We start from the raw sequence: 23,092 nt of genomic DNA on the forward strand, positions 1-23,092 counted from the left end.
GAGAATATACTTTTTTGTCACAAATTTAAGACTTTAATCTCAGAGAATATCCTTTTTTGTCACAAATGTAAGACTTTAATCTCAGAGAATATACTTTTTTGTCCTAAATTTAAGACTTTAATCTCAGAGAATTTACTTTTTTGTCCCAAATTTAAGACTTTAATCTCAGAGAATATCCTTTTTTGTCCTAAATTTAAGACTTTAATCTCAGAGAATATCCTTTTTGTCACAAATTTAAGACTTTAATCTCAGAGAATATACTTTTTTGTCACAAATTTAAGACTTTAACCCCGAGAATATACTTTTTTGTCACAAATTTAAGACTTTAACCCCGAGAATATACTTTTTTGTCACAAATTTAAGACTTTAATCTCAGAGAATATCCTTTTTTGTCCTAAATTTAAGACTTTAATCTCAGAGAATATCCTTTTTTGTCACAAATTTAAGACTTTAATCTCAGGGAATATCCTTTTTTTGTCACAAATTTAAGACTTTAATCTCAGAGAATATCCTTTTTTATAACAAATTTAAGACTTTAATCTCAGAGAATATACTTTTTTGTCACAAATTTAAGACTTTAATCTCAGAGATTATACTTTTTTGTCCTAAATTTAAGACTTTAATCTCAGAGAATATACTTTTTTCTAACAAATTTAAGACTTTAATCTCAGAGAATATACTTTTTTGTCACAAATTTAAGACTTTAATCTCAGAGAATATCCTTTTTTGTCCTAAATTTAAGACTTTAATCTCAGAGAATATCCTTTTTTGTCACAAATTTAAGACTTTAATCTCAGAGAATATACTTTTTTGTCATAAATTTAAGACTTTAACCCAGAGAATATCCTTTTTTGTCATAAATTTAAGACTTTAATCTCAGAGAATATACTTTTTTGTCCCAAATTTAAGACTTTAATCTCAGAGAATATACTTTTTTGTCCTAGATTTAAGACTTTAATCTCAGAGAATATACTTTTTTGTCACAACTTTAAGACTTTAATCTCAGAGAATATCCTTTTTTGTCACAAATTTAAGACTTTAATCTCAGAGAATATACTTTTTCTGATGTAAATTTACAATTTGTGCCAAATGTATAACTTAAACATGAGTCTCAGACATCCAATAAAGTTGCAGATGCACCAAACAAATGTGTTGAGTAATTGTTGTGCAGTGATTTATTCACATTGAGTTGAGTTAAAGCATCAGACGGACATGATGAGACACATCATCATCTGAGACATTAATGTGAGACCTGTTCAGTCCTGTTTTCACAACGTAACACACCCGACACACGACTCACTACCACCTACACCTTTCTCACATATTCACATTTATAATCTCACTTTGTTTTGATGATAATAAAAGATCAAACTGTAGGGAGCAGGTTAAATATGTGGTACCATGTTGAATATGGGGATATTTATATTTCTTGTAACAATAAACATTAATTACCATATTTAAAAACGCAATTTCTGCTCACTTGTAAAGATTTAAAAAAAATGTATTATGTACATACCAACTTTTTTTTGGTTGTTTTGTGCTTTTTTTTTAACTATGGAGAAGGAAAAAATATTTATGGAGTCAGTTATTATTTTTAATTTTGGCAGCTACCATCCTCCATATTGAAAAATATAATTTGTGTTTTATTAAAAAAAAATACAAAATACATTCTAACTTTGTTTGTTTTTGTTCTGTGCCTTCAGAAGTGGTCCGTTTTTAAAAAAATAAGTATTATTTTTTAATGTTGGTAGCTCCCGTCCCCCACATTTCTAACCACAGACCGCCCCTTTGGATTAAATGGTTCAGTCCAAAGTCCGTGCCAGGCCGTCCGTTGCTAGGAGACAGAGAACGCCTGTCGGTTAGAAACACACCGCAGGGGAACAGCTCGCTCTGCGTCACTTTAACGGTCTTTAACGGGTCTACTTTCGTCGTGGATATGTCGGTGTGTGACGGTGTTGTTTACCGTCTTTAACGGTCAGTTTCCCCGCGGATAAAAACTGTTTACGGTAGTTTAGTTTACAATGTCGGTCCGTGTTGTTTACCTTCTTTAACGGTCCGTTTTACCGCGGATTCGAACTGTTTACAGTAGTTTACAATGTCGGTCCGTGTTGTTTACCTTCTTTAACGGTCACTTTCCCCGCGGATTAAACTGCATTTATAGTTAAAAACAATGGCGGCCGAGTGCAGTCAGGAGGCGGTTCTGGACTTTCTCAAGGACCGAGGGGGCAAAGTGCGGAGCGCGGATTTAGTGGAGCACTTTAGGCTCGTGTTCCCGGAGGACCCGGGGCAGAGGACGGAGGTCCGCAAGGCGTTCAAGAACCACGTGGACAACGTTGCTTTCGTGAAGACCGAGAGTGGAGTTAAATATGTCCACCTGAAGAAGAAGTTCCGCGGTCCAGAACCGGGACAAGACACTGAACCGGGACAGGAGACGGTTGGTCCCCGGGGAGACTCTCCCGCCGCAGGGTGTCGCGCTGATGACGCGGCGGAGGAGCCGGCCCGACAACACACACCTGGATCAGGTTACAGCCAAGTTCCGCATGTTTGCTCTCCTGCTGCCATTTTACAGGAGAGCCGCTCAGGTGAGATGGGGAACAGAGGAAGCGTCCGGAGGGAGTCCACCAGGGGGTCCAGGAGGGAGTCCAGCTGGGGGTCAAACAGGGGGTCCAAGAGGGGGTCCAGGGTCGGAAATGTACCAGACATTCCAGAGATTACAGTGATTCAAGCATCGCCTCTCCCTGCAGAGGAATCTGTGTTCAACCTGCCCGCGCCTGTTCAGACGAGGCCTGTTCAGACAAGGCCTGTTCAGACAGGTCCTGTTCTACAGACGGGTCCTGGTCTAGAAACGGGTCCTGGTCTACAGACTGGTCCTGGTCCTACAGAGAGACTGGTTGAAGGTCTGAAGGAGGCAGAGCTTAACACTACAACACAGGACGAGGGCCAGCTGGACGCACACAGTTTGTGGGGCAGCGAGGAACCCAGCAGCCCCAGAGGCAGCCGCGAACACTTCCTCGAGGTCATGATGAGCAGCTCCCCGCAGATGCGACGCAGCGTGGCGCTCCGCAGCTCCGTGTACCTGCCCTCCAGGAGCGACACCGACTCCCTGGCGTCCTCCAACCCAGACGACGACAGGACCTCGGTCGCTCTGGACCCGCTGGAACACGAGTGGATGATGTGCGCGTCAGATGGCGAGTGGAGCAGCTTGGCAGGGCTCCTCGCCACAGAGCCCGGCCTTGTCCTGAGGAAGGACTTTGTCACAGGGTTCACCTGCCTGCACTGGGCCGCCAAGCAGGGCAAACCTGAGCTCATCGCTCTGATCATCAACTTCGCCAAGCAGCACAACGTTCCCGTCAGCGTCGACGTCCGCTCCAACACCGGCTACACGCCGCTGCACGTCGCTGCCATGCAGAACCACATGGAGGTGGTGAAGCTGCTGGTGGGGGCATATGGCGCAGACGTGGAGGTCCGGGACTACAGCGGCAGGAAGGCGTGCCAGTACCTCACCGACAACGTGAGTGTGGATATACAAGACATCATCGGAGCGTACGAGCGCTCCGACGCGACCAATGCGGCGGCATCCACCAATGGAGGCCGCTGGAGGTTCTCCAAGGTTCTCCAGACGAACTTGAAGCCCCTCAAACTGCTCAGTGTCAACGACTGCGACGGCGTGGACAGCGAGGCCCCGCCCAGAGAGAAACCCCTCCGCAGGAAGTCCTCGCTCAGCAGGATGAAGCCCAAACTGCAGAGGCTGCGCGCGAGGACGTCGCAGATCCTCCACAGCACGTCGTTCCGTGACGCAGACGAGTTGGACGTGGCGTCGTCCTCGCCCAGACCCAAGACGCACTTCTTTGGGTGAAGACATACGCCGAATGTTTACAGACACATGGTTTCTCTGGTTCTTTCGGTCAAAGTTGATACTTTTGTGTCGATTTCACCAAAGTTTCAGCGTTTTTATGCCGAACAAATACATTTAGTGTAATAAACAAATTAACTTTGATAATTAAGTATTTTTAGTAAAACTTTTCTATTCATCTCATGAAATCAGTATGGTGGAGGTGTACGGAGGACCGAAGCTGCCAAAATCAGAAAAATAAATAAATTAAATTGGCATTAAATGCGCCAAAAATATTAGAAATAAATGTCGGCATTGATTAATTGATCAGATTACTTTCCCACTTTATTTTCCCTTATTTAATTATTTATATTTCCCACCTCTATTTTTTTTCACAACTTGTTTACTTTATTATTTTGTTTATAAATCCCCCCTAAATGGGGAAAATACATAAATGAATATGGAATACATTTGAATTAATAAAAAAATAAATGCTAAACTAAATAGATTTTAAAATGATTTATTTTATCTTGTTGAAAGAAAATAATAATAATAGAAATGAGAAAATTAGGGGAAATAAATAGGTAGAAAACCACTTTATCCTTCCTACTTCGTATTTCCCTGAATTGCCCCCCGGGGACAAATAAAGTTTTTTGAATTTGAATTGAATTTGAATTTGTACTTTTGCCAGTATGGCCGTCAAGTTGGCATTATAATTAATATTATAAACATATATTACAAAGGTTTTAAGGGTTAGGGTTAAACTGTGTTAAACTTAACTGAGACTAGTAAATGACTCAGTAAATTAATTTACATAATGTTAAATAGTAAATGTATCTTATTTGCTTCTTTATTTACCTTTGTATTAATTGCCCTATTTATTTACTTTCTAATTTTCCCGTTTATTTACTTTTTATTTAATGAATCAATACTTTATTTATGTGTTAATGTATTATTTTCTTTATACATTATTACTTTATTTCTTTTAACATAAAAATAAGGTGAAATGACGTAGGGAAGATACAGACATGAATAAATACATTTTAAAATAAATAAGAAAATAAATGCAAATGAAATCAATACATTTACAAACCAATAAAAAATAAATAAAAGGGGAAATTAACTAAATTTAATTTTATGATTTGTTTTATAATATTAAAGTTATCTCAGGACCCTACATAGATATAAAAAATATCAATTTATGTCCCATTTATGTCAGCTGGGATCGGCTCCATCACCCCCGCGACCCCAACCCCGGGATAAGCGGCTGAAGATGAATGAATGAATGAATTTTTTAGGACATTTAATATTATTTTATTCATAGAGTCATTCATTTGATGCAGATGTTGGCAGCTCTGGTCCTCCATACACAGCTGAGCTTACTCTGATTTAAAACTGTGTATTAAACTGAAACTATAGTTTTATAATAATGAGAATGATTTAAAGTCTGTTATTATGTTTCCCGGTTCTGTTTCTGTGACCACGAGGTTTAAACTTTCCAACGTTTACAACACTGGTCCTTGAATACAGACTGAGGATATAGAATATATATGTATGTATAGTATGTAATATATATAAGATGGTGTATTCAGGGAGCAAAACGCTTTAAAACTACATTTACAGCAAAAAAACTTGGATATTCTTTGAGATTAAAATCGGAAATCTACGATCAAAAACTTGGATATTCTGAGATGATGATGATAATTTCATAATTTTATGAATTACTTTAAGCAACAAACACCTGAAATATTCTCTGAGATCAAAGTGGTAAAGTTTACAGGTGAGATTAACGTGTTTTCTTTTTAAATTCTTGTAAATTTGTGAGTTTTTAATCCTAAATCAGCACTTAAACCTCAAGTATTCTCAATCCTCAAGGAACCGTCGCTTCATTTACGGCTGGATCTCATTTAAAATGACTTTATAATCTCATTTTTGTGTTTTTCCTCTGAATATCACTGCGTCCACGGCTCTGTATTAATTCATGTTGTTTACCTTTAATGGAACAAAGAACGCCGTCGTGATCATATTCTTTATTTCAGCGTGTGACGATAAACTGCACACGTGAAGCTGCTCGTTACGGTCGACTTCAACACGACCTGATGGATATGAGTTAATATCCTGTATGAAATCATCCTGTAATTAAACTTATGATCGTTATTTTCTCTTTTTTAAAACTCTTTTCTATGAAATCTTTGCACATTTGATCAAAAACATTTTCATTTGCACATTAGAATAAACGACAGAACAAAAAAGTGTGAGTGATTTCACTGTGATTCAATAAAGACTCACTCATGGATTCATACCGCGGTGTCCTAAATGTGTGAAAAAGGAGCATTTTTATGTAATGTAACATACTTTTTTAGGGCTATTTACGTATAAATATGTGTTTCTGAGCACCCACGCCAAAAAAAGTCCTATTTTTAACCCTCCAATCTGTATTTTAACGCAATTTCTGACTATCATACTCACTTTTCCTCCTGCTCTTGCGCTCTCCTTCTCCATCCTTCTCTCTTCCCTTTTGCACTGACACATAGGTCTCGTTCCAACATTGGGTCAAACCATTTCTAAGCGGGGGTCTGGGGGCTTCCCTGAGAAAATCCGGAGCATCAAACACTTCATTTCCTGCGTTCTGGTGAATTTCTATGCAGCAATTTGTGCCTTCTCTGCATCCATTCATGGTGCAAATGTGTATGTTAATGATTTGTTATTATTATTTATTATTTTCCCTGTGTTGTTCAAAACTTTCTGCATATTCAAAACATCACACGTGTTTGGAGATGTTTGTACATCTCAACAAATCTTTTAAACCTTTTAAAGCACTATTTTATGAGTGAAATGAATAGGTAGGGAGAATGCATAAATGCTACGTCACTTCCATCATGACAGAGGTTTGTCTCACGTCAGGGCTCTGAATGTTATATGTATATGTATTAATGAGCTGATTTTGTCATGTTTAATGATGCTGCTGTTGTCCGAGTCTGCCGGGGGATAATCCTGCTGCTGATACTCTGAGCTTCTCTCCTCTCTGTCTGTATCATTCATGTCTCATCAGTGCATGTTACTAATTCAACTCCATGTTTGCACCATAATTATTATCTTTGTCATGTTCTTCCACCTTAGCTGTGCCTGTTTCCTGCTGTTCTGCTGTATTAACTGACATAACGTGTAAGTCTTATTCACATTGCTTTAGCTATCACTGTAGTCACTGTTACTTTGTGGTTGCTTGCATCTCTGGAAGTCTGTCTGTCTTTGTCTCTCTCTGTCCATCTGTCCGTCTTTTCTCTCTCTCTCTCCTTCTCTTCCTCTCTCCGGTGCAGACAGATGTCCGTCCTCCACAGAGCTGGGTCTGTCTGTCTTTGTGTCCATCTGTCTGTCTTCTCTTCCTCTCTCCGGTGCAGACAGATGTCCGTCCTCCACAGAGCTGGGTCTGTCTGTCTTTGTGTCCATCTGTCTGTCTTCTCTTCCTCTCTCCGGTGCAGACAGATGTCCGTCCTCCACAGAGCTGGGTCTGTCTGTCTTTGTGTCCATCTGTCTGTCTTCTCTTCCTCTCTCCGGTGCAGACAGATGTCCGTCCTCCACAGAGCTGGGTCTGTCTGACGTTCCTGTCTGTTAAAGGGAAGGTTTTCGTTGCCACCGTACTCTACTGGGGAATTGTTGGGTCTATGTAAATCATAAATAAGTCATAGTGTGGTCTTTACCTACTCTGTAGTGTCCTGAGATAACTTCTGTTATGGTTTGGCACTATAAATAAAATTTAATTGAATTGAATGACTCTATTTGTATGTTGTAATTGTTTTGTATCAAAATAATTCAATAAAGATTTACAAAAAAAACACATCTCACAGGTCACAACAAAACCTCCATTATTTGGCACGGTGTGACAGCGAGTATCCTCGAATTCTAGCGCATCCTTGAAAAAACGTAATTTCTGATATTTTCCGTCACGCCGGGTCTTCTGCTCCGGGGCTGCAGCTGGAAAGATTCACCCCCATCTGAAGCACAGGCTCTGCAGTTGCAGCCAAACATTACTGTGTCTGTCCATCGTCCACCTCAGGCCTCGACCACCTTCATAACAGATCTCTCATCTATTGTAGCAGATCTTTGTGCCATCACTCCAATTATACATTTAAGGGGGGATTATAATATTCACCGGGAGGACTTTATTTCCACCCTGGGCAGTTTCCACCTCACTCAGTACATTACATTACCAACCCAACAAGGTCCATATGTTAGACGTGACCTGCTGCTCTGGTGGTAATATTCCCGGTACAGAACTTCCACTATCAGATCACCAAATTCATAACTTTTGATGTCAACCTTCCTGCAAATGCCGAGGCCGTATCATGTCCTTCCGTAATGTTAGCAACATGAATATCACAGAACTCAGCAGTTTCATTTCTATGTCAATTTCTCATCCACACCTTTGGTCTTGTTGTGGAAATGGATTTCTTCAGTAAAGATCAACAAACAGGATCAGCTTTTTCTCCACGGTTTATTTTGACAAAGCATTTTCCTCTGCAGACAAAAATACGTTCACTCCTGCTTCCTCACAAAGTCAGAGTCTAGCAGGAATGACCCCGAGCCCACCGGTGCTCAGCCTTTTGGAGGAGGAGACCCCCCATCCAGACAGACAGGGTCACAAGGTCACGGATAGAACGAGCTAAGTCTTTTTCACCCCGCCAGATTCTCATTGTCATGTGGATTTGGTGCCTGTACTGATTTGTATTTGTCTGTTTATTAAAACGAGTTGAAGTAACTTAAATTGATGTCTAATCTAAAAAATACAGGGGCCACAATCATAATTGTACGTGACAGTATTTTAGATCAAGTGTGCCAAGATGTCTTTTAATTTCCATGATGTAATATGTCACCCCTATTGTGAGTTACTGAACATGATGTAACATCTACCGCGCACAAAGACACAAGGTTATACCTCCGAGATCAAATTATTTCTTCTCACCCGACAGCAAAACAAGCGCTGATTAATGTCCGAGAGACAGCGAGCCTCATTAGCAGAGCGAGCTCACCTCTGATGACTCTATAAAGTGTCACCTCCAAACCACTGAGGCACCGAGCCAATCTGAGGTGTTAAAACAATAAACCGTGAGGGTGAAAACACGTAAACAAGTCAAACGGCAACTCTTGGTGCAGTAAAGCTCAGTTAAAGTCTCAAAAAAGTTTGGAAGCGGGAAAGAAACGACGGCTAGGTCACAAATCTTCTGAAGCGACAGCGTAACAGCGGAGTAAAATGTGTTTCTGAACACGTTTGAGGCAAGAAATAAGCATTATTACAGTAACATAATGTTGATTCTGAGGACTAGGGGTGCCTCATATCTATGGTAGTGATGCCATTTGAAGTGTGTGTTCATGCTACAGGGAACATTTCACTGTATGGACTTTCTCTTGGCTTTACACTCAAATCTAACTGATGTAAAATTCAGTTTTATACATTTTTTGTTACATACGCTAGATAGCATGGGATGTGTCACTTAAAGAATGAAACTAAATGTTTATAATATTTAGTATACTTAATTCGATTTCATTCATTCATTCATCTTCAGCCTCTTGTCCCTGTCGGGGTCGCGGGGGGCTGGAGCCGATCCCAGCTGACATCGGGCATGAGGAGGGGTTCACCCTGGACAGGACGCCAGTCTATCACAGGACACATAGAGACAAACAGAGACAGACAACCATTCACACCTACAGGCAATTAAGAGTCACCAATGAATCTAACACGAGCATGTCTTTGGACTGTGGGAGGAAACCGGAGAACCCGGAGAAAACCCACGCAGACACGGGGAGAACATGCAAACTCCACACAGAAAGGCCCCAGCCGGGATTCAAATCCTCTTGTTGTGAGGCGACAGTGCTCCACCAGTGCCGAACCATAACAAAAGTTATCTCAGGACACTTTACAGAGAAGGTAAAGACCACACTCTGACTTATTTGACTTATTTATGATTTACAGAGACCCAACAATTCCCCCGTAGAGTACGGTGGCGTTGAAAACCTTCACTATAACAGACATGAACGTCAGACAGACCCAGCTCTGTGGAGGACGCACATCTGTCTGCACCGGAGAGAGGAAGAGAAGGAGAGAGAGAGAGAGAGAAAAGACGGACAGAGAGAGACACAAAGACAGAGAGACACTTCCAGAGATGCACGCAACCACAAAAGTAACAGTAACTATAACAATATCTATAGTAATGTGCAGTTAATACAGCAGAACAGTAGAAACAAGCACAGCTGAGGTGATAGAATATGAAAATTACAATAATTATGGTGGCAAACACGATCAATGATGAGTAGGGGCAATAGCAGCTACGACACAGCGAGACACACCAATGATGGTGATAATATATATGACTAATAGTTATAATAGTAGCAGGAAGCGTCATGCAGGACCACGGCAGCAGGCACCACCACGATCAGCAGAGACCTGAGCACCAAAGCACAAACAACTACTAAGTGTATGAAATGTACTACTGCCTAACAGAGCCCATTATATTCCATCAAAATCTACTGTTACACTGAGTAGATATGTGATATTAAACATGATGGACCTGACCCTCTGATCCCGTGGTGGTGATCATAGATGGTGTCTGAAGGTCAAAGAGAGGCGGAGCTCGGGCTGCAGGTGAACGATGACGCCACACGGCCGGCACAGTCAGCGCTGCCGCCTCCTAAACATAATGCAAGGCACACTTTACAAAGGGTTTATGGGTTAAACCAAAATATTTACTGCTGGTTAACACACATAATGTGAATCTTGAATCAAACGGCACCACTATTTAATACTTGTGCATACTTCAGCTGCTATTGTTACTAAAACTATAGTTCTTTAAGATTTTACACCAATCATTCACTTTGGGATAGAAGCGTGAAATTTGGTGAATGTGTTTCAAACAAATCTGGACATTGGGCCACCTCAAAAGCGCCCCCTTGTGGCTGTGGCAGCTATTTGTTATGCAAAATATATGTTATGCCCTTTTTAAGAATACCAACTGTATGTATTGTATTAGGGGGAGAAGTTCAGCATCCGTGAGGAACTCGGAGTAGAGCCGCTGCTCCTTTGCGTTGAAAGGAGCCAGTTGAGGTGGTTCAGGATCATCTGGTAAGGATGAACCCTGGGCGCCTCCCTAGGGAGGTGTTCCAGGCACGTCCAGCTGGGAGGAGGCCTCGGGGAAGACCCAGGACCAGGTGGAGAGATTAGATCTCCACACTGGCCTGGGAACGCCTCAGGATCCCCCAGTTAGAGCTGGTTAATGAGGCCCGGGAAAGGGACGTTTGGGGTCCCCTGCTAAAGCTGCTGCCCCCGCGACCCGACCCCGGATAAGAGGCTGAAGATGAGATGAGATGAGATGTATTGTATAACGTTGGAAAGCCTGATTCGTCACCTTTACAGCAAGGTTCAGCTTGTAAGGACTGTGCATTCATGGAATGAGCGATGGGGATAAACGTGTGGGTAGCGCCCCCCCAAAAACGTGCGTCCCCTGTGGGGCGGATTAGCTCAATAAATCACAACAACTGTTTATTTTGCGATAGAAGCATGACAGAAGAATACCCACGAAGAGGAGGCTGTAGCCTGTGAATGGGACTATGGAGACCTAATAAAACGTCATAATAGGTTATTGTTCTTTTCTATAGACTGTAATAAAGCTTTTGTCACTTTAACATGTTTCTAAATTGTATTATATTTGTGCTGAAAACAGGAAACAGCAGCTGTAGGTCTGTAAATATCCAGATTAATTAAATGTATTCAGATATGAGTTGATGCTTTTATCACAAAATGCACCTTGTCAAACAGGATTAAAGCATATTAAATCCTAGTATGTGTTATTTGAAAATGGTAGGTGGACCCAATGTGCTGCATGATTAAAAACTAAAGATACATGTGAAGAGCTAATGGAGGGAGGGGGTGATGAAGATTACGATGAGGAAGAGAAGTTACATCATCTCTTCGGGGTTAAAGGGAAAAAGGGAGGGCGATGTTCGAGGAGGATAAATGAACTGTCTGCTGGAGAGTTTGACCATTTCTCTTGCCCCCACCTCCTCCCTGATGAACGGCACAGAGGGCCCCTCGCTCTGCTTCCCCAACCTCAACTCCTCCTGCAGGCGTCTGCCTCGCCCCCGCCCTGAGACCGCTCTGCTCTTCGCCCTGCTGGCCTTCGTCTCTCTGCTCACCGTCACTCTCAACCTGCTCGTCATCATCTCCATCTCGCATTTCCGTCAGCTCCACACCCCCACCAACGCCCTGCTGCTGTCTCTGGCTGTGTCCGACCTGGTGGTGGGGCTGCTGGGGATGCCCATCGAAGGCCTGCGTTACATAGAGACGTGCTGGCTGCTGGGAGGGCTGATGTGTGCTCTGACTCCTTATGTTTCCTACTGTCTGCTCTCTGCCTCTTTGGGCAGCATGGTGCTCATATGCATAGACCGTTATCTGGCCATCTGTGACCCACTGCTCTACGCCTCTAAGATCACCCTGAGCAGAGTGAAAATATCCGTGTGTTTGTGCTGGGCCTGTTCTCTCCTCTACAACGGCTGTATTCTAATGGGACACTTGAGGCGGCCCGACCGGTTCAACTCCTGCCACGGCGAGTGTGTGGTGGTCATCAGCCACATCTCAGGCACATTAGACCTCTTTTTCTCATTTGTCGGGCCCTGTACTGTCATAGTTGTTCTCTATATGAGGGTGTTTGTGGTTGCCATGTCTCAGGTGCGTGTCATTCAATTGCAGACTTCTGCTTCCACGAGAAAATCCGAGAGGAAGGCAGCCAGGACTCTCGGCATCGTGATAGCTGTGTTTCTAATGTGCTTCTGCCCGTTTTACTATCCTGCTTTCACAGGTGTGGACACCTCCACTAGCTTGTCATATTACGCCATGTTGTCCTGGATCATGCTGCTGAACTCCTGCGTGAACCCTCTGATTTATGCTCTGTTCTACCCGTGGTTTAGAAAAGCTGTCAAACTCATCTTCACCCTCAGAATACTGCAGCCTCACTCGCAGGAGGACAACATGCTGTAGAAAGGGCTGAGACGATCCTTCATGGTCATTTTTCAGGGCTTTAGAAACGTTGGAAACCGGACTCCTCTGCTGCAGAACCACAGAAACCCTCTGAAGTGACACTAAACACACCTCATTACTGAGGAGAGAGCATTGCCCATAACAGGGTTCACTATGGAGTTGAGTCTCTTCTGATCACTACCCCTGCACTGCAATAAAGTTTTCACGCACTTCTCACTTCCTGTATTTCATTGAATTGCTGTTAAATGCACATTTCGTTACATGAAAATGACTGGCTGTCTCTAAAACCAGCGTGTAACGCACTGCAAGTTCTGTCCCACCAAAAACAAAAACAATATTCAAATGTACTTTAATGTGCAAAGACTTACCAATCTGACAGCTTCACCCGGGCACCTGTCTGAGTCTGGCCTGTAAATCAGAATGATTAGAAAATGGTTAGAAAACATCTGAGCGTGAAGGTTCACAGAAAAAAAAAAAAACAGCATCTTGAAATGTAAAAATAAGAAGAGAATGAAACACACACACACACAAACACTCCCTCAGGCCCAGCTAATGTGTTTCTACAGAGCACTTCTTTAGATATGAATGTGTAAATAAAAAAAGCCGTGTGCAGAACATGCACGCCGTATGCCAAAGTGTCCTCATCCAGCAAATCTTCACAGTTAATATTGTGAAGATTTGCTGGACGAGGACACTCTGTCCCACGGCGTGCGTGTTCTGGCTGAAGCCACACAGGGGCGCTTAAGGACTCAACAACAGTGTACTCCGGGGGGGGTGCTTGCTTCTTCTGCACCGCACAAAGAGCTGCAGACCTACAACATATAACCAAACCATACCAATTCATTATGTTCACATTCTCACTCAATAGAATAGAATATAATTACTTTAATGATCCCAGACTGGGAAATTACTTTGTTACAGCAGTAGTGGGTCAGCAAATAAAGCACTTTGTACGTAACATACATAGAGTCCAATATATACATAGAGTATATATACAGTGCACAGTGTGCTATAAACAATAAACAATAATTATATATACAACAAAACAAGAGAGAGACCAGAGTTCTCTGTTGTGCATTGATGGATTGATGGTGTGAGCGTTCACTGACAGTGTAGACAGTGAGGAAGAAAGAGAAGAGTGTGTGTGTGTGTGTGTGTGTGTGTGTGTGTGTGTGTGTGTGTGTGTGTGTGTGTGTGTGTGTGTGTGTGTGTGTGTGTGTGTGTGTGTGTGTGTGTGTGTGTGTGTGTGTGTGTGTGTGTGTGTCTGGATTGATGATGTTTTTGCTTTGCAATGTGTCAAATATCTACACAACTCCTCAAAACCCAAGTCAGGTTACCGTGTCGCACTTACATGTGTTTGTATCTGAACAATACTATTATTAATATTTAATTTCACTGGAAGATAAATGATGAGAGTAAATGAATAAATACAGGAGAGAGACCAGAGTTCTCTGTTGTGCATTGATGGATTCTTCAACTTCGTCTTCTACATAAACAATATTTGATTGTGAGTGGCATCCTGTCCAGGGTGGACCCCGCCTCACACCCCATGTCAGCAGGGATCGGCTCCAGCCCCGCCACGACCCCGACAGGGACAAGAGGCTGAAGATGAATGAATGAATGAATGAGTTGAAGTAATCTGTGAGGTCAAACGTGAAAACTGAGCTCAAACTTGTGCTTAAAATGATAAAAACAACGCACCTTTCTTAACTCAGACTGATGAGAAAATCTGCAAATAAGGCAGGACACTTCTGTCAGTTGTTTTAAGAAACAGCTAAAACATATTTTTAGGATTTTGCTTTTAATAATTCCCCTTTTTATCATGATTGTTACTTTATTGTTGTTTTGTTTACATTTCTCAGACATGTTTCATCGATTTTTATATATTAAAATTACCTTTCTATCATTAACTTGTTTTTATTATGAGGAAACTAGAAGGACACCATGAAGGGTGAGTTATAAATAAAGGTTTTTTATCAGTAATATTTGTTTCTCTACAGCAGCTTGGTAGATTTTTAACTGACTAAAGACCTCATGTGTGTGGCGTACTTCCATTTAAAATAAATATAATGCTTTGAGCTGCTTTTAAATGATCTTTTGAGCCTTCTGGAAAATAGTAAATGGACTTGTACTTATAAAGCGCCTTTCTGATCTTCTGACTACTCAAGGCACTTTCACAGTGTTTGTCACATTCACACAGACATTTACACTGATGGCAGTGGACATCTACAGACCATCAAATCTTCTCTTCTGACACAATGGTTACTGTTTTCTTTCATTTTTCTCACTGTCTTTGTTTCACAAAATAAAGTTTTTTGTGTCTTATCTCATCTCCGGCCTCTTATCCGGGGTCAGGTCGCGGGGGCAGCAGCTTTAGCAGGGGACCCCAAACTTCCCTTTCCCGGGCCACATTAATCAGCTCTAACTGGGGGATCCCGAGGCGTTCCCAGGCCAGTGTGGAGATCTAATCTCTCCACCTGGTCCTGGGTCTTCCCCGAGGCCTCCTCCCAGCTGGACGTGCCTGGAACACCTCCCTAGGGAGGCGCCCAGGGTTCATCCTTACTAGATGATCCTGAACCGCCTCAACTGGCTCTTTACTCAAATCTATACACAAACCCAGACTGAATATCCACCTACAGCTCAACACAAATCAACATGGCGTCAACATCCAAACTGGCCAGACTAACGTACATAATGTTGAAGTGGAAAGTGGTATTTATTGTATTTTATGACAAAAAGTGAATGCTTCACACACATCTTCAATGGAGGCATAACACTAAGTGATGAATCCTGATCAGAGTGCAGGGAGGAGTGATGAAGGTGATGAAGAAGGAGAGATATTGCATCAGCCGTCAAGTGTTTGTAAAAGCAGTGAGGGAGGGTTTGAGGAGGATAAAATAACTGTCTGATGTGGAGCTGTGTCTCTGCGTCTCTCCCCCTCCTCCCTGATGAACGGCACAGAGGGCCCCTCGCTCTGCTTCCCCAACCTCAACTCCTCCTGCAGGCGTCTGCCTCGCCCCCGCCCTGAGACCGCTCTGCTCTTCGCCCTGCTGGCCTTCGTCTCTCTGCTCACCGTCGCTCTCAACCTGCTCGTCATCATCTCCATCTCGCATTTCCGTCAGCTCCACACCCCCACCAACGCCCTGCTCCTGTCTCTGGCTGTGTCCGACCTGGTGGTGGGGCTGCTGGGGATGCCCATCGAAGGCCTGCGTTACATAGAGACGTGCTGGCTGCTGGGAGGGCTGATGTGTGCTCTGACTCCTTATGTTTCCTACTGTCTGCTCTCTGCCTCTTTGGGCAGCATGGTGCTCATATGCATAGACCGTTATCTGGCCATCTGTGACCCACTGCTCTACGCCTCTAAGATCACCCTGAGCAGAGTGAAAATATCCGTGTGTTTGTGCTGGGCCTGTTCTCTCCTCTACAACGGCTGCATTCTAATGGGACACTTGAGGCGGCCCGACCGGTTCAACTCCTGCCACGGCGAGTGTGTGGTGGTCATCAGCCACATCTCAGGCACATTAGACCTCTTCGTCACCTTTGTCGGGCCCTGCACTGTCATGGTTGTTCTTTATATGAGGGTGTTTGTGGTTGCCATGTCTCAGGTGCGTGTCATCCGGTTGCAGGCTGCAGCTCCAACCGCGAGAAACTCAGAGAGGAAGGCAGCCAGGACTCTCGGCATCGTGATAGCTGTGTTTCTAATGTGCTTCTGCCCGTTTTACTATCCTGCTTTCACAGGCGTGGACACCTCCACTAGCCTGACATACTTTTCCATGTTGTCCTGGATCATGCTGATTAACTCCTGCGTGAACCCTCTGATTTATGCTCTGTTCTACCCGTGGTTTAGAAAAGCTGTCAAACTCATCTTCACCCTCAGAATACTGCAGCCTCACTCGCAGGAGGACAAGATCCTGTAGGCTAAATGATCCGTGCTCAGACATGTCTCGGTTTTATCCGAACATGCTGAGTGTATCACCCGTGCATGTATGTGTGTGTGTGTGTGCGTGTGTGTGGTGAGACTCACTGTATGATCAGCATGTAATCAGTAGTCTTCAGCTGCAGACTTTCTCATTGGTCACACGTGCTGCTGTAAACATAAACACATATAAGATGAATGACAAATATTAAAGTGACAAGAAGTTCCTTCATTTAAAGAAGCATATTTTCTTTTGACCTGTGTGTAGCTGCTGCCTAAGTTTATGTATTTTAAAGGGTAGGCGTTATAAGCTTTAGCTCAGGGGCTTCAAACTGATCCAGTAAAGAGCCGCTGTGGCTGCAGGTTTTGATTCCAACCAATCAAGAACACACCTGGTCCAACAAATCAACTGTGTGAAGACAGTTCAGGTGATTGAATGAGTCGAGTCAGGTGTGTTTTTGCTTGGTTGGAGTGAAAACCTGCAGCCACAGCGGCTCTTTACTGGATCACTTTGACACCCCTGCTTTAGCTTGTGCCTATTCCCTTCTTTCAGACCTTATACATTTATTTGTTGTGTTTGTCATGAAATGTCTTTGTCTGAAATGTCTGAAAACAAACTGAACTGAACTGAACTGAAGCATATTTTCATAATTTAGGACTGAAACGCTTCGGTTAGATCTCAAGTTCATCGCATCTGAACGATTTGCTAATGTATTAAATCATATTCATACTGTATCAATGCTTTGTTAATACTGCAAATAAGAATAAATGTATTCAATGTTAACTAAGTAGACTCACGACTCATTCCAACTTGTGTTTTATATTAATGTCCATTTAAAGATTTAGTCAGTATGAGTTATTGCATTGATAAAAAACGCACTATAATCATGATGTAATAAACGTTTCACTGCATGTTTCTCTTTCAAACTGTGCAGAAAAGATCTGTGTGTTGCTTTTAACTGGGTTTGCTTATATGTAACATTAATGATGCTGCCAAAGGGAAAAGGAACGTTTTCACTGTGATGCTGCAATTCTGTCTGACACTTAAATCACTGCCAATGCAAAAAAAGAAACCTCAGAACTCAACGTACTTATTAACACCACGGCACAATTCATTTATCTTATCTCACTATTCATCCACAGACTTACCTGTAGGGCGTCCCCAGTGCATGAAGCCAGTCTGCGAATCATAACAGATGAGAAAATGGTTATTAAACAGCATTTGAGATGATAAAATATGATATATATATATAATATAAATATAAATATAAATATAAATATACTAGATCTACAGAACTGTATTTTAAGACAGCTGAGCTTTGGCAGTAAATGAATGTGTCGGGGTTATTTGATGCAGCATATATGGTTGTTTAAAGGCTGTGTAATAATAAAAAACAATCTTATAGCATGTCCTGGACATATGGAAGTAAATCTGTGTCTTTGGAGTTTGAGATTAAAAAGCCATTGCCTTTTAACTTTGAATATTTATGCATTGAAATGACGTATGAATGATGATTGAACTCATTTTTACCTTTTTTTTTTCAGTGTTCACAAATTCAGAATAAAAAAACGAACGTTAAAAAATGCAATATACCAAATTCAGATGCAAAATTCAATGTATGAAATGCAGCTAATGATAATGTAGCACAGATGATGCTGCCAGGGGTAAAAAAAAATGAAAGCCTGTAATTTTCACTCCCTACGACGCTGCGATTTTGTTTGACCTTTAAATCACTGCCATGCAAAAAACAGTCAAATAAAAAACTCATGAACTAAACGTACTTAATAACATGATACCTTTGTGTATTTATTAATTCATTCATTCATCTTCAACCGCTTGTCCCTATCGGGGTCGGGGGGGTGGGGGGGGGGGTGGAGTCGATCCCAGCTGACATCGGGCGTGAGGCGGGGTCCACCCTGAACAGGACGCCAGTCTATCACAGGACACATAGAGACGAACAGAGAGTCATCACCTGCACGTCTTTGGACTGTGGGAGGAAACTGGAGAACTCGGTCGAAACCCACGCATACACAGAAAATGTAAACAAACACAAAAATGACCATGTAGTTGATGTCTGTGTGATGTCTGAGAACTGTGTGAACCCACCACCTCCAACTCAAACTCATCACCTCTCAGTTTAGGCAGCTGGGCCGCTGCTGAGTGTCAAACAAACATAATAAAAAAGGTACTGCACCCTCATGGGCAAAATAAAACGTGCACAAGACACTAACCAACTTCTTTTTAACATCATGTCTTGTTTTGAATCATGTCTTTTAGTGCTAAGTGCATTTTAATGTACTCATTTGTCTAATTGTGTGTTAAGCGCTCGATGCCAAGTCCAATTCCTGTGTGTCCATTGATGCATTTGGCAAATAAAAGGGATTCTGAACTAAAAAGGTGGCAGCTGTCAAACTGTACAATCAGCACTGCTTCCAGAAGACCACACACACCAAAACAATAATAATAAATAATGACAATAACTGAGCTATAATGGTCACAGACTGGGTTCACTTCAGTGTGAAATACTAATATTTACCTCTGTGCCTTGGTGTAAATTTAAAATATTAAAAAAATATTGTATATATTGTTCCTGTTATTCTTATATTTTGTATTTCTTTGGTACTTCTTCTATGTTTGCTCTCCACTTTGCTGCTGTAAGTTGGATCTCCACTTTGCTGGCTATAAGAAGGAATCTTATCTACCTTTAATGGACATCTAGACACTTTCATGAGCTCTGTAGAACTGCATGGTAGGTAGCATCTTGAGCTCTGCTCCAGCAGGTGCAGCAGCTATTTCCAGGCAGCATGAAGTTGAGCCACATCAGAACACTGATTTGTTCCTGCAGTTGCCAGACTGTATGCGTGACTCAGACCTTCTGCACAAACCACAGTGGATCAGAACCTGGTGCCAAACCACTCATCACGCAGGACCCTAAAATATTCAGGGTATGAAACGTCTGCACTGCTCGGTGTGTATTCCACTGCAATACAATAATGAAACCTTAAACGTGAGGCCTCTCTCAAGGAAAGGGAGTCTCTTAAATCCAACATGGTCCACTCCGTCAACCAGGCGCCAGACGAGCGGGGAATACGCCGCCTGCGTCATAAAATCAAAGATGAACAAGTTCCAAGAGTCAATGCAGATGCAGGAAAGAGTCAGTTTTCAGTATGTATATACATTTGTATGTATTAATATATAGGGTGAGACAATGAGGGTCTGTTACTACGCTACACACACTCTTTCTTCATCGTTTCCTGTTTAGGTGGAGGCTGAGCGCAGGAAGAGAGCCACAGTGCTGGAGTCTGAGGGGACACGGGCATCGACGTAGCCGAGGGTCGCAGGCAGACCCAAAGGCTGGGCAGATGAACCAAGCAGTCGGTTGGTGCATTTGCACTTTTGACGTAAAGAACAACTGCTTAACTGTGTTTTTCCGTTGACTCGGTGACATTCATGAAACATGTGATCAGGCATGTAATTGAAGGTCTTGCAGGAAGTCATTACCCTAAATCCACAAAGCATTTAATCAAGGGCCTGCAGACTGTGTTACAACGCCACACAGGGATCTCCTGACTCTCCCACTCTGAACAAACCAGAGACGCCAGCACATTTGAGCGAGAGGAATGTTGAAAAAAGGAGGTTAAAAGCCTGTAAATCCATAACAAATCTGCTGTAGGTGTCACTTTTTACATGCAGCGCTGTCTCTAGGTGAGGCCCAAGCTGTGTTATTCAAAGCAGAAGCCAAATCCAAGGCCGTTCGTCTGATGTCAGAGGCTCTGGCTGAACAGGTATAACGTAGATGTTATAACTTTATTTATCATTAAAGGATTAGAAATGATCCTGGGCTGCCGAACAGCACGTCTCCGCTTTCTCCGACCTCGCCAAAGAGTCCATCACTGCTCCTGCCCTCAGACGGTCACACAGGTATAGAGTTCGTGTAAACTCCTCCTGAATATGCTCACAGCTGGGATAAGACTCATGAAACGGTCGTGTCCATGTAAACGCGCTCATTGTTCATCACCAAACACTTAACTTTTGCTATTCTTGGTAACACTTTCCATGACCGTTTACAGCACGCTGGCCGAACCGAGACCAATATTTGAGAGCATGAAGACAAAGCCAGAGGAACCCAGTGAAGCCAGTCTAGTCTAGTCAGCTCAATAGCTGTAACAACTGCTCTAAACCGGAGCCGAGACACAGGTTTTCCACAGTTACGGAGGACAATGGCACTGCTGTCTGGTGCAAAGGGAACTCTATCTCCTCCAGGGCACAAGATGTCGTGACAGAGGAATGACACTGGATAAACAGACGACGTCGAGCCCCAAGGACGGCTGGGAAAAGGAGAAACTGAGCCACTAATTATATTGTGTTGGTGTTCGCTTCGTCCCCTTTAAATAGACATTTGCTGGACCGTGATATTATGGACTCAGGACGGCACAGTTCAGGCCATTTGTCACAAAGTCGGGTTGATTAACAGTTGAAATATTTTCTAAAGTTTGTTTTTATTGCATACAACCCTTAGGAAATGGTGTTTAGTTCAAAAGCTAAGAGCACTTGGTTAAGCAGGGAGATCCAGTATAAAATACTCCATGATGAATAATTGATCTGGATGTTGGGCTAATGGCTGGGTAAGGGAAATGTGGGCATTAAAAAAAACAACACGCAATAAAAGTTACTGTTTCAGAGCACAATGACTAATTGTGTTATTAATATTGCAACAGTAGGGTTTCTCCAGTGTTTGTTTGTAGGTTTACATGGCTCCTGGAGCTCAGGGAGGAGTTCTCACACGTATATAATTCTTCTTTATCCGTTTCCTGGTACGTGTGGGCGTCGCTGTGACGTGCAAATGCATTGTTATTATTCAGAAACGGTTTCTGAGTTACCAGTCGTCGTGAATTCACTACTAACCTTGATAAGATTAGAACAACTGTATAGTTTCCCTTATATGAGACGTGGTTACTTAACATAATAATTTGATTCACTCATTTACCTCAAATATTTCAACTGTGAGTCTCAGATTAGTTTGATTTAGAGGAGGTTCACAACGTTCATTACAGCATGGCAGCTCTTTTGCAAACAAGACCTCCCTGTGGCGTAAAAAGCAGTTATCCTGGTTAAAATCCGACATGATTTTTATTTTAAAACAAAAGCTTTGCAATAAGACTCTTTTGGAAACATAAAGGCCCACATTTTCTAGCATGTGCACCTGCATGAGAAGCAGTTTTACATGTGTATTAGTCAGAATAACCTCGTTCTGTACGTCTGAGAGCGAGGACCACCCAAGAGGACGCAAGATTAGCAACAGACTAGACTCCTGACTCGACTTTTGTGCAGGTTTTAGTTGTTTTTGTTTTGTTGAGGATAAACATTTAATCAGAGAGGTTTGAATTTCCCCCTTTACAGTTAATCCTTTCCTTTTAGACAAAGTTACTGCCGTCATCTACATGTTCAGAGTTCATTTTAGAGCAGCAGGTGATCTGGTTTCTCTTTTTTAAAACATGAAAATTGGACCCTCCGCAGAACGCCACGGGATAAACTTTCCCTCTCTATCATCTCTAATTCTATGCTCAGAGCTCACATGATGAAATGGGGAAAGAAATGACTGGAATGTGGAATTTGGTTGCGCGGCTTTCAACACATAAAAGCAAGCAGACACTTGCCACCGTTTGTGTGCATGTGTGTGTGCAAGGGTGTGCGTATTAATCCTTGAAAAGGCTGGCAGTGACTGGCCCAAAAATCGGATGTTTTCTCATTCGAGCGTTTCCCAGACACACCTCTTTCTCATTGCTCGTCGTCGTCGTCAGCCTCCTGTCTCCTCTCTTTTCTTTTTTTCCCCCCGTCCGTGCGTCTGTCCGTCTGTGTTCCCCATAATTTATTTTACAGTTGTCGGTTACTGCCTTGCCCTGAGATGAAAAGAAGAGATAATTCAGACAAAGCTCCTGCTGCTGCTCACCTCTTCTTGCCCTCCCCTTCCCCTCCTCATCCTTCATGACACACATGCCCACAGCCTCGGGGCAGAGTAGTAGTTAAGGAGGTATGTAAAGTTTGCCATTCTTAGGACCTTGAAGGGAGACGGAGGGAGAAAGAACAAGAAAAGATGTCGGAGGGGGGAGGGAGAGAGACAATGATGGAGCTTGATGAAGTGCGAAGGAGTAAAGGCAGGGAAGGTGTTTGGAGCTGCAGGTGTGAGACCAATTTAGTGGGTTTTTATCTCCGTCTGTCTCACACACACACACCAGTCTTGACATTGAGATAACTGAGGTAAAGGGAGAAAGCAGCAGGGATTGGCGACAGCTGACATGAAGCAGAAACAGCAGAGAG

General features: G+C 42.6%; 3 protein-coding genes across 3 annotated transcripts; all 3 read left to right on the plus strand.

Moving 5' to 3' along the window:
* Positions 1-1,920: 1,920 nt before the first annotated feature.
* LOC310964807 (ankyrin repeat domain-containing protein SOWAHC-like) lies at positions 1,921-7,555 on the plus strand. The gene has a single exon (XM_083938075.1). It carries the CDS (start codon positions 2,171-2,173, stop codon positions 3,854-3,856), a length of 1,686 nt encoding a protein of 561 aa, XP_083794201.1. The 5' UTR covers positions 1,921-2,170; the 3' UTR covers positions 3,857-7,555.
* A 4,336-nt stretch (positions 7,556-11,891) lies between these two features.
* On the plus strand, positions 11,892-12,857 carry LOC310964810 (trace amine-associated receptor 13c-like; the record flags this gene model as incomplete). The annotated part of the gene is made up of 1 exon (XM_083938079.1): positions 11,892-12,857. One exon carries the CDS (start codon positions 11,892-11,894, stop codon positions 12,855-12,857), a length of 966 nt encoding a protein of 321 aa, XP_083794205.1.
* Positions 12,858-15,805: 2,948 nt separating this feature from the next.
* On the plus strand, positions 15,806-16,774 carry LOC310964809 (trace amine-associated receptor 13c-like; the record flags this gene model as incomplete). The annotated part of the gene is made up of 1 exon (XM_083938078.1): positions 15,806-16,774. The coding sequence occupies one exon, from the start codon at positions 15,806-15,808 to the stop codon at positions 16,772-16,774; it is 969 nt and encodes a 322-aa protein (XP_083794204.1).
* Positions 16,775-23,092: the final 6,318 nt, after the last annotated feature.

This window comes from Echiichthys vipera (assembly GCF_963691815.1).
Source record: "Echiichthys vipera genome assembly, chromosome: 23".
Taxonomy (NCBI): domain Eukaryota; kingdom Metazoa; phylum Chordata; class Actinopteri; order Perciformes; family Trachinidae; genus Echiichthys; species Echiichthys vipera.

What these genes read in the sequence shown, in the direction of transcription:
- LOC310964807 (XM_083938075.1), top strand. Translation starts at nt 2,171, where the DNA reads ATGGCGGCCGAGTGCAGTCAGGAGGCGGTTCTGGACTTTCTCAAGGAC.